General features: G+C 39.4%; 1 protein-coding gene across 1 annotated transcript in view; it reads right to left on the bottom strand.

Moving 5' to 3' along the window:
* The window catches only part of LOC105394337, a 61,957-nt gene that overhangs the window by 34,105 nt on the left and 15,408 nt on the right, over window positions 1-12,444 (bottom strand). The window contains exons 20-32 of the mRNA XM_048631179.1: window positions 11,037-11,172; window positions 10,083-10,262; window positions 9,360-9,630; window positions 8,763-9,055; window positions 8,263-8,439; window positions 7,796-7,990; window positions 6,965-7,150; window positions 6,354-6,523; window positions 5,602-5,816; window positions 4,934-5,096; window positions 4,343-4,568; window positions 3,067-3,171; window positions 2,570-2,681 (exon numbers count right to left, since the gene is read on the bottom strand). Of these exons, the coding sequence (XP_048487136.1) occupies window positions 2,570-2,681; window positions 3,067-3,171; window positions 4,343-4,568; window positions 4,934-5,096; window positions 5,602-5,816; window positions 6,354-6,523; window positions 6,965-7,150; window positions 7,796-7,990; window positions 8,263-8,439; window positions 8,763-9,055; window positions 9,360-9,630; window positions 10,083-10,262; window positions 11,037-11,172 (2,429 nt within the window). The remainder of the gene's footprint in view (window positions 1-2,569; window positions 2,682-3,066; window positions 3,172-4,342; window positions 4,569-4,933; window positions 5,097-5,601; window positions 5,817-6,353; window positions 6,524-6,964; window positions 7,151-7,795; window positions 7,991-8,262; window positions 8,440-8,762; window positions 9,056-9,359; window positions 9,631-10,082; window positions 10,263-11,036; window positions 11,173-12,444) is intronic.

The following is a 12,444-nucleotide window of genomic DNA, read 5'->3' as shown; positions in this document are numbered from 1 at the left end:
GCAAAAAGGACAAAAAACATTTACAGCTTAACGTTTCTTTCTTACGCTTAATGTAGCTAAGCGTCTCTTTTTCGCAATGTCAGAACTGTCACGATTATACCCCTGTGTCACTACCAAATCTACCAATTAGAGCATGGATGCACAGACCGCGGCCCGCCGATCGAATACTGGTGGCCCGCCGACAGCAAAAATAATTGTCGTACATTCAAATAATATTTAATTCTAAAAAAATATGTTCGAAAAGTACTCAATCACAGGCAATGGGGGCTAACGCGTGTGAATTTGCCGCTAGGGGCGCTGGTGTGCACTGAGGTCAAGTGACATTTTACTTTTCATATAATTTGTTTGGCGGGCTTCGTGATAAATTATATTTTCCTTCAATTCCCTGTTGAAAAGTCATCTCTTTTTGCGAAATTATCGCAAATATGGATTATTTGTCGTTGAAAGCTGAATAATTAAGGAAAAGAGGCGCAAAAATAAGCAGTCTCAAAGAGCAGCTAATTTCGAGGTTAGTTTGTTTACTGTTTACAAACTTATTTTTTACGAAGTGTATGCTTGTTTGCTTAGGTAACAGCTATGTTTTTTCTTTTTACAGATACCAAGACTATGACCGTAACAGTAACTTGGTTGGAAACGTAGAGGACAGCATCATACAACAAAATGATTCAGTGTACTGTTGAGTGGCCTTCAGAAACTTTGTATAGCAGTGTGAACACTAAAAATTAAACTCCAGATCTAGATATTATCACCAATGAGTACTTTGGAATTTATGTACAATGTATACCATCGCTCTTACGGTTAATTAAAACATCGTGATAAAACCTGCACATCTAGATTTTCGAACCCACCAACCTGCAGAGGACCAGCGTGGTAGGAAATGGTCCAAGCTTAGGAGTGGAGTTTAGACCTTAAGGCGATATGCACAAAGGCTCCATTCGAGTGAGCCAGGTGCAGGTACTGACACCCCCACAAATAATATAATACTTAGGGTCTGTTTCACAATGTCTGGTTAGTGGCTACCTGCTGCTATAAAATACATGCTGTCACTCTCTGTTATAATTTTTTAGACAGTGACAGCATGTATTTTATCCGACAGGTAGCGCCTAACCAGACATTGTGAAACAGGGGCTTAGTATACTATACTACCATTATTTAGTTTCAACTAACAACTCAACCAGCATTCATTGTGTGGATTACTAATGTGTTATATTTTTTGTATAGCAGTGTGTTTAAACGGAAAGGATAAATAAAAGTTAAATCAGTGTGTAATTCTTTTATTTTTATTGTATTTATTAAATGCCTAATCCTTATTTACATTATGTTCTTTCTGAAATTGGTTATAATGATTTTCACAAACAAGAGATTGTCGGATAATAATTATTTCACATGCCACTGTTTTAGAACAGTTTTATCACTTGTTAACATAAGTCCTCCTTTTCTTTCCGAACATAACGGATCTACACTACATTGCGGCATAGTAACTCGATGTGATGATAGTTATTTTATAATTAATAAGCTTATAAGATTCAAAATTTTAAAACTTTATTTCGCGCCAATTTGATACAGTCTCTTTTGATAAGTTTGACAGCTATGGTACCTCTTAACCTCAGCCGACAGTGGCGCCAACTGGTGAGCAAAAAAACGGTAGTCCCCATTCAAACAGTTCCTTGATGACATCGAAAGCGAATATAGAGATTTATTGTATTATACAGAAATAAGGTGGCTAAGTCGTGAATTGACACTGGAACGATTTCTTAATTTCATAAGTAGAAGAAATTGGAATTTTTCTGGCAAAAAAGCAAAGGGATTCCAGGAACTTAAAAATCCTGATCAATGCAGTAAAAAATTGACAAAATTCAAAACGACCAAGATTTACGCAACAACTTCAACGAAAGAAAATTACTGAGCTTACCGCTGCATTGATAAAAATACATACAAAGAGTTGCGTATAAACCCTGCTCTGAAATTTGTACCTATATATGTGAACATACCTTTTCAATACTAAATCTACAAAAAATCGAAACCGCCTTGCAAACGAATGTTTGGAAGCAGTTTTACATGTAAATTTCAGCCAAATAAATAAAAAAACGACTGTAAGCACTATTCACAATTTGAACATCATTATCAATTCTTTATTGTGTTTTAATTTGCTATACTTCTGGCGGCCCGCCATCAGTTCATAATTTGTCCGAGTGGCCCCTAGTCTTGATAAGTATGTGCATCCCTGAATTAGAGTGTGGCAGGAGTCGAAATATAAAGCATCATTCTAAAGCGTAATGTAAGCGGATCTAGCTCGTGTGAGAGTACTGAGTTGGCGAAATATATGGCCTGGGAAATACGAGTGAAGAGTTATTACAGCGTGGGTTATTAGCAGTGAACTTTAAAATTAGATTTTTTTACCTATTTACTCCTTACAGACATATATATATACATATATATACATGATATACAACCTAAGGCAGCTCTAAAAGAAACTTCAGCATGAATCCACGACCATTGAGTTTGTTATACAGTCACACAATTGCATTCAACTGATCCTACTAAATAATATAACTAAAAGTGTACGTACCGTTGACATAAATCTTCAACACTTTATCTTCTAGATCTAAATACGTGACGCCATTGATGTCTTTCTTGTGGCCCAACACAAATTTCGTTCTCAGGAATCCGCTTTTGTAGCCCTGCGGAGATAATTATGGTTACGTTTATTGAGATAGATAATTACAAAATATGGTGTTGATGTGTGTAAATGATACGTAAAATTAATTTAAGTGATGATTTAAAAAAAAGTTTGATATTTTTTTACGTAGCCGTATTCGTGTCCCATTGCTAGGCAATTTAATATTTTAGATAACAATAGGCCACAATATAATTTGTATTATTTTTCATTGGCATATTTGGTATGCATTGCCTGAGTTCCTAAATGAAACACTATTCAAATAAATATACAAAATGTTGTAAAAAGGGTAAACAGTAGTTGTAAAGGATTCCCTTGCAGATTCATCCCCTTTCGGCTTACTACACTACTTTTGATACATCCTGTATAATAGTTTTGTAGGTACTTACCGGGAAGGGTGTAATTAAAGTGACTTTCCCCGTGACATTGTTCTCGTGCTCGCCTCGGTCGAACAGCCAGGACGAGTTGATCATCATCATGCCATCTTCGTTGTACTGAAACATGAAATATAAATTATTTATTTAAAAGAACACTTACACACTTTAAAAAAGGTTTTGAGACCCTTGGCAGCCACCAAAAACCGAATAAAAAAATATTTAATTGAAATATTAGTGTGCGGTTCTCCAGGATTAATTTACTTTTTGTATAGTTCCACGCGTTACCAAAGAGGCGCTTATCAATATCACATACAAATCCCCGTAAACCGCTTATCAATAACCTAGGGGTTCCGCTCATCTGGCATAATCTTTATTGACCAAAACTCATTTCGCATAACTCGTATGGTCTAAACTTTTTTGGCCGAACCATCACTTTGCCCAGACTTATGTGGCATAAGGCTCGTTTCGTCTAAAACTCTTTTGGCACAATCTTTTAACACCTAAGTTTCGTTTGCTCAAATTTATGTTCGTCTATACCTATGTATATTCTTGTTTCTCCTAATGTTATCTTAAAAAATAATATATTAAGTATGTAGTAAATGTACAAATTGTGGTATTTTTCTCCTACATCCCGAAAATCACGATATTGTATGATCAAAAAATCGAAAGTTGACGACCAATATAATTATTACAAACCCCATGAGATCGAAACCTAAAAATAGGTGCGACGACGAGCAAAGCGAGGAGGAGCGTGTTAGGTGCACATGTTCATCAAAACCAAAGCGGAGCGCAGCGAAGCGGAGCGGAGCGTTTTCCAAACAGCGGAAACAATACAAGGCACCAGTTTGCGCTATGTAGGGAGACGCTCCGTCAAAGTTAAAGCCAAACGAATATTATTACTTTGTATAAACCTATGCCATAGCATTATTAGGCTATTCAAGATTTGGCCATACCATTATTAGGCTAAACAATGTTATGCGAAATAACTTTTTACTAAACGAGATTTATGCCATACGATTTTCGGCGTAACGAGACTTTGACCAAACGTTACTATGCAATACGAGATTAGGCAAAAAAATCTTATGCCAAAAAAGGTAGAACCATAACCTAGACAATTGGCGAAATTATTCGGGATCGCAGTTCAAAAAACACGCTCGATTAACAAATCCCCAAAAGCAAAAATTTACTTTATGTAAGTAATGTTATTCTGTGTCTTGTTTTATTGTACTTATGTATGTGTGTGTATACATAAAGTGTTAAAATAAATAAATAATTTAATGTAATTTACCTGAAAACTGAGCAGAGTATCCGAAGAATTCTTCCAAACCATCCTATGTCTGGCTATAGCGGCCGCTTTAGGCAGAGTCGGTATAGTAGAGTTGACTATCGCGTTTATTTCACCATAGAACTCGTTTGTTTTGAGCATATAGTCCGCCAGCAAGCCGAACGAAAGGTAGTCTTCTTGCCAGTTCATAGAGCCGTTTATCGCTTGCAGGTTGTCGTGGTAGCGCCACCTAGCGGGGAAATGGTGACTCGTTTAGAGTGTGTCCAGTTTATGGTCGTTTACGGCCGAATCGTACATTATACGCTATCAATACATAATTATGTATACATTTACCTACTAAAGTCTCTTTTTTGACAAATAATGTATGAAAAATCTGTCAAAATAGCTAACCTATCTCTATAACTCAATCCGTACATTCATACATATGGTATAGAAACTGACAATTATTGTGGCTAAACCATACCAGTCGGTACTAATCTGGTATCTGGCTCATTTGTTATAAGTTCTGTAACTGTATCTTGTTTGTATATTTATTAAAATATCTATCAATTTAAATGAAACTTTGTGCAAAATTATTCATAATATTTTACTCACATAAGGTTGAAACTCGTATCCTTCCACCCTGGGAAGGGAGTGTTCATTTTGGACAGAAGCGCGTAAACCGTCTCTTTAGTAGCCACCGAGTACATCTTCACTTTCCACAGAATAATGTCTTCGGTGGACCAACCCATGCGGACATGCCATTCACAGAACCAATCTGGAAATAGATAAATAGTTTAGTTAGCTTTAAGTTTTAACGTCCGGAATTCGAGGTCCCACGTTCGGTTTTTGGGAGGGAGCATAATTGTTTGTTCCTAAATTGTTATTTCCAGGTTTCAATTGTAGTTATGAAGATAGAGCCCAGACGGCTGAAGTCTGAAAATGATTATGTTGTTTTATGAGGGAAGCTATGTATAGAACAAAGATTTTAACGGCCGAAGCGAGACAGTTATAATAAAACATAGTCAAATCCTGCGCAGTTACTTCACTCTAATGACATTATGAGGTCTCTACGAGGTCATAAACTTCAGCCACTTCACTTCATAAAATCCATCGAAATGAAGAAATTATTAAGTTGTAAACTCTTTTTTTAAATTTCTCCCTTGAAGTTCGGCTAACAGAGGTTATACTGTATTCACTTTTCAGTACGAGATTGGCCACTGTGCCCTAAAGTCAGACATTTTTAACCCTGCCTGTAAAAATAGGGGTGTTATACTACTAACCTTTCAACAGCACCTCAAACTCCCCATTCAGCAGCCTGCCCGGATAATAAACCGTCATGTACCCAGCATGGTGCCAGTCCCCCTTATTATCCAACTGCACGTCCACACTGATCTTCTGTGACGGGTCTCTATTGGCGTCCCAGTTGACGGCTGCACTGAGCCGTTTCTGCTTCTCAGTGGCCCAGCGCTGGTAGGACATGTGCACGTCGCGGAGTCTGGGTGGGGTGTTGTGTGTTAGTAGAATTGGGACTGGTGTAAGAGGTTTGACTATTAAGTATGGCAGTATAATGTATAAGCTTTGGAATGGGAGATTTTCCACCATAGACAACAACCATAGACAAAAAGTTATTATAGATGGCGCTAGATTCGTGTCTTTTCAGCCAATACAAAATATCAATGGATGCGAATTCGACATCTTCTGTTCTCTCAGAAGAATTCAGCTCATAAAAACGCCATTTTGGACGATTTTGGAACCAATAAACTGTCAAGGAAAATCTCCCATTAGGACTGGCGTAAAAAGTTCAACTACGAAGTATGGTTGTACTTGTAAGGCTTAAAAATGCCTAATGCCAGGACATTTCTTATTAGGTATACTCTGGAATCGATAGATCAGACAAATTATTACGAATTGCATTTTATAATCTTTTGATTCTGATTGTTATTATTGACAATATTATGGTCATCTTTCCTGAATCAAACCATACACCGTTTTCCATGTAAGTATAAAATATTAAAGTTGTTAAAATACTCACTGATCAAAATGTACATCCACATTGACATTAGTATTATTATTCATATCTGCATTCAGGTTGACACTATACGCTTTCCCGCTGATATCCACTTCGGCATACGTGGTGAAGTTTTGTTCCGAGAGCAGAATGTACCGGAGCAGGGTGCGGTATTTACCGTCGTTGTATTCTCCCTAGGGGTGAAAGTGTGTGAGTTTAGAAGACATTAGAACACTGAGTTTGGGAGTGAGAATAGATAATTATATGCAAGTATGGATGCTGAGTCTATGTAGGTAAGAGTACAGATGTAGGTGTTAAAATTTAGGAATACTGAGCGACCTGTTACTTCATTTTACTAACAAAAGGTAGCCGTTGGTAGGAGTAGGGGTTTGTAAATTTAAATCCAGTTTCTTTTTAGTATTTGGTGGCTTATAAACATTCAACAACCTCCTTGTAAATTCTTTGAATGCGGTTTAGTATTTATCTCTGCCTCTCTCATTAGTTTCAACATAACTCACATAATAATAATGATCTCTTTTACTTATATTCGTAGATTGAAGCAATTATGAATTTACGAATATAATTATGTAGCTACTAACTTAACAAAACCTACTAAATATTTTCAACAGCCTCACCTGTCCAATAAACGTAATCTGTCTATTGTCCTGTGTAAACCTCGCATCCACGGCTATATCCTTGAAATGGCTGCTGTTGATAAGCACTTTCAGTCGGTGTGACGCCATGTTGGTTTTAGACTGGTCCTGGTATAATGCGTCTATGTTGAAGTCTACGCCCGTGAACCACATGCCTAGGGCGTTTAGCTGAGGATAGAAAAGAATAATACTTAGTTGAGTCTGTCAAAGAGCCGATAATCATTGAAGAGTTTATACTCTACTAGCTGCTCCCGCGAGTTTCGCTTCGCCTTAAAAAGTTTTCCCGTGGGAATTCCGGGATAAAAAGTAGCCTATGTTCTTTCCCTTTGTATACAAATCCGTTCAGTAGTTTAGGCGTGAAAGAGTAACAGACAGACCGACAGACAGACACAGTTACTTTCGCATTTATAATATTAGTTAGGATAGCTGTTCCCGCAAGCTTCGCTTCGCCTTAAAAAGTATTCCCGTGGGAATTCCGATATAAAAAGTAGCCTATGTTCTTTCTCAGGGTCTAGACCATATGTACTTATACCAAATTTCATTCATATCGGTCCAGTAGTTAGCTACTTGCCTGAAACTCATTGGGCTGTTTCTCGTGTATCTTGGCCTTGGCCGCCATAGGGTGAGATACTAAATTGACAGATTCTGAACGGTTCATCGACAGCCGATTGTCCCGCGCTTAAGTGACGTATCGTTATATTTGCGGGACAATCGCTATCTGACATTAAAAAACAGACTATAGCAGCCTATATTATCCGCCATGTGGACTTAATAAGCGTGCATCCCTTAGTTACTAGCAGCAAAGCTACTTGCCTGGAACTCGTTGGGCTGTTTCTCGTGTATCTTGGCCTTGACCGCCATGGGGTGTAGCGTCGGCAGCGTCATGTTGAGCTCGGCGTCCACATACAGCTGCGCGCCGGGCGGGTAGCACATGTAGCCGGACACCACTATGTCTCGGGACTTTGGGTTGAAGTTTAGGAGCACGTTTGCGTTGTATTTTGGGCCGATCTGCGGAGAGAAATCATGATAAGTTAGCTTCTCCTTAGAAACATTATGTTGGTTACGTGAATGTAGGACCGGGTGCAGATTCGGGAGAGATACAGGGTACATTTGATTAGTGTACTTCCGGTGATTTAGATTCATAATTACGGTCGCTTATTTTGACGTCGACGGACAGTAAACTGATAAAATTTCACCCTTTTTATATTGAGCCGGCAGACAGCAACCGTGTCACTAATAAAATTGCATCCTGTGTAAAGGCTACGTACTTAATTACTCACCTGTTCAAAATGTATTTCTGCATGCGCAGCCCGCGGTCTTGCCAACATCACTCGCGCACCCAACTTCATTCCAGAGAGTTTATCCACGCGACTGTACGCGAATAAGAACGAAGGATCGTGTTTGAGCGCGCGGGACGCACTAACGTTGAACTTTATGTCCAGGTGGGTTTGGCTTTTCTGTGGATGAGAGTTGTGTTGGGGTTAGAATATGGGAAATATTAATGATGTAGTAGAGTTCCGACTAGAATGCAAAGTTACCGACAAAAATACTAAAGTCGACTTAATATGAACGATTAAAATACTATTTATGACTAAAATACTACTAAACAAACCTAATTTGGCTAAAACACTTATGGATTGAAAGATCATTGGATTTTTTGTAAGATAAAGGCGTTTTCATTTCGACAAGACTGAAGGAAAGGTTAGAGTAGTAGTAGTGATATTATTAGCTGGATCTCATTACTCATATGAACTTTTATAAAACACCAAAGCATACTCACAATATTACTCAACACAGAATAAAAGTTGTACACAGGATACGCAGTAGAATCCATCGCCAACTCGCCATAAACGTCATGTCTAAAACCCATAGATCTTTCACTATACAGCCCTTCTATCTTGATAGTCTGTTTCGGGTTCTTATAGAACTGATAGTCTAGTTGTAGTCTCGTCCCGTGGGTTGGTCCGTTGATAGTGTAGTATCCAAGCAGTCTAGATGCTAGCTGTTTAGTTTGGAATTCGGCTGATATGTCTACTTGTGTCACTCCGCCTTTAGATTTCACTTTTAGTGTTCCTGCGAAGTTTATTAAAAGTTAGTTACGAGTAAATTGTCATTAGTTTTCATTTTCTGAAGGTTGGCATATAATTTTCTTGGTGATATAACATAGCTTTTATCAAACCGACGATGAAGACACTAAAATTCAGATTAGGAGTTTAAAAGATATGAGAGAACAAGTAAAAATTCATACAAACACATAAAACTTCTTTTAGGCATGTCATGGTCGAGTGAAAAACGATCCATCATTTAGGAACTAATATGCTATAGACAAAAACAGATATACAATAAAACTCCAAATTACAAAATTACAACTACTTACCAGATAACTCAGCAATCTTCTGTTCATTTACTATCCAGTATGCCCGGGGCACCCATACATAGCCGAATTTGATATCATGCCTTTTAACCGCCATTACAGTGTCAAACTGTTTCCGTCCATCTATATCAAGGCTCGCTTCGACGCATTTATCGTATTCTAGGTTTTTGTACATGGCTTTTGCTTTTAATGTGTTTTTGGCTGATTGGAACGTCATTTCTGCTGTGCTAGAGTTGGGTGACAGGCTGACTAGTGCGTTGAATATACGTTTTTCCTGAAGAAGAGTAAATTGTTAGAGTGGGATTGTTTGGTTTTGATACTTGTTTAGGAATTAGATTATGAAAGATGTCGTGGCAATTTTTAACACATTAAGTACACTGTAGTACAGTAGTTCAGTTCGATAATCTTCCGACTGCCGAAAGAGGAGGGTAATGTTTTTTAGGAATTAGATTAGGAAAGATGTCGTGGCAAATTCTATGAGGAAAGGAAGGAACACATACATTACATGAAGATTTAAACGAAGTAGTTCATTTGGATAATTTTAGTTCATGTTTTACAAAAACACATTTACAGATAATATGATAAGGTATCTGCTTGTTAATTCATTTGACTTTTTACCGATCCCGTACATTTTAAACTCAATAGCTGTCAAATTCATACAAATTTCACCACATCCTTCTTTCACATTCAACTAAACCTTAAAAAAACGCAGTAATTATAACTCACCTTACTATTAGGCGTATCAAACGAGAACGTAAACATATTGTTCGTGTCATTCTTATCCCAAGTATATTGCATGGCGTAAGTCTTCGCACTCGGGTCCGCCTTCTCTAGAGACAGGATGTACTTGGAAGGGCCGCTGAGAAGGAAGTAGGGGGCGTCGCGAAGGTTGGTCATGTTGGGGAACTGTAAAGAGGTTGGTGGTTAAAAGGTATTAACTTTTTTGTATTATTCAGGGCAGATTTTTCAATGGCCAGATTAAAGTTTCCTGGGGAATAATTATAATGCTATCGCGTCTGCATGTTTGTATTAGACAATGCCAGAAACAATTTTATACGTCAGACGTTCGTCAGATACTATTGATCTGACAGTTGAAAAGTCAGCCCTTCTGTATTGCCACAAAACGTTTCGGATATTTCAAACGGGACTTGGAAACACTTTTTCATCAAATACATAAGGTATTTGCATATGCTATAAATCTGTTTGCACATGTCTAGTTTTATGGTAAATATACGACCAGTGTTTGTTTGTTGTAATTGACGACCGAATGGCGTAGTGGTTAGTGACCCTGACTACTAAGCCGAAGGTCCCGGGTTCGATTCCCGGCTGGGGCAGATATTTGTTTAAACACAGATATTTGTTCTCGGGTCTTGGGTGTTGATATTTATGTTTAGTATGTATCTATCTATGTATTTGTGTAGATATATCAGCTGTCCGATACCCATAACACAGGTTCTGCCTAGCTTGGGGTCGGATGGCCGTGTGTGAGATATCCCCACATATTATTATATTATATTATTGTTTAAAATTATCCCAACCGGTGTTTGGTATAATCCAACAAATGTACATGTACAGAAAACCTCTTTACGTTATATAAAATTAAATTCTACCCCTGAGCAAGTGGCTGATCACAATCAGACCCCCGTGGTCTGAAATCAGACATCACACACAATTACACACCTGATAAGCGGCGCAGAGCTTGATACCAATAGCCTGGTCGAAAGTGGACCAGCTGCAGGTGTTCTGTTCTATGCGGTTCTTGTTCAGACCCTGTTGCTGTAGCTCCTTGTCACCGTGGAGGATTATCAGTTCTGATCTGAAAATAGGAAAAAATATAAAAAAAAAAATTGATGAACGAAAAATGGGTGATGTGGGTAGTATACAGATTTCTTCTGGTAGTATACATATTTTCACTTTGATGATGATGCTATTTCTAAGCCCTTTTCCCGCTGCATGGGACTGTTGTCAACGTAGATCTTCTTCTATCGTGTAAAATGCACTAAGCTAACTTCCTCCAGTGTTTTGCTACTCTTATTGCGAGATCATTGGCCTTCATCAGGTCTCCTTGACTGCATTTTGGGGCATCAGGACACTCTATAAGGTGTGACGTTGTCTGGAGGCTTCCGCAACTGCATAGAGTGCTGGCATTGGCTGGGAGCATATCCCATCGCCTTAAATTGTCCTTCGTCCGGGCAACGCCAGCCCGGAGGCAGTTTAGAGTTTTCCATACAGACCACTCTTCACCCCCTCCAGCAGGCAGCTCCTCGGCTGGCTGGACAAACTGACGCAAGTGGGAAGTATCGGCTCTCCAGCGGCTCAACCTGAACTCCTGCGCTGTCTCGTTAGTCAGCGGTTCGGTTGTGACGAAGCTTCTGCGTGATTTAAGGCGCTGCTGCACTGGGACATGACCATACAGAGGATGGCGCAAGTCGTTCAGTTGTTTCCAGCGCTCTTTGGCCGCAGCGGCCTGTCTGCGAACCGCTGGCGGTGCTATTCCAGCGAGCAGGTATAGCTTATCAGTCGGAGTTGGTTTTAAGCAGCCTGTAACCAGCCGACAGGTCTCATTAAGCGCGATGTCCACCTTCCCAGCGTGAGCCGAGTTGTTCCATACTGGGCATGCGTATTCTGCCGCGGAGTAACTTAAGGCTAGGGCTGAGGTTCGTAGGACATGCGGGTGAGCCCCCCAAGTTCTACCGGTCAGGCGACGAAGAATGTTGTTTCTTGCGGCCACTTTCATCTTTGTGTTGGTGCAATGGGCTTTGTAGGTCAAGGATCGATCCAAGGTAATGCCAAGGTATTTAGGGTTCGGGCAGTTCTCGAGCCATTGACTCTCCCATTGCACGTGAAGTGGGCGCGTCGCCTCGCGATTCTTCAGGTGAAAAGCACATAGCTTCGTCTTGCTGGGGTTAGGACGCAATTGGTTGTCCTCATAGTAGGCAGACAGCTCCGCCAGTGCAGATGTCAACCCCTGCTCTACACTCTCGAAGGTCTTGCGCTGACATGCCAATGCGAGGTCATCTGCGAACAGTATATGCTTCATACCCGAGATAATCGGCTGGTCGTTGGTGTAGATGTTAAATAAAAGAGG

This window comes from Plutella xylostella, chromosome 28 (genome assembly GCF_932276165.1).
Source record: "Plutella xylostella chromosome 28, ilPluXylo3.1, whole genome shotgun sequence".
Classification (NCBI taxonomy): domain Eukaryota; kingdom Metazoa; phylum Arthropoda; class Insecta; order Lepidoptera; family Plutellidae; genus Plutella; species Plutella xylostella.
Note: the sequence above shows the minus strand (reverse complement) of the source record. Positions and strands in the feature narration are given on the sequence as shown.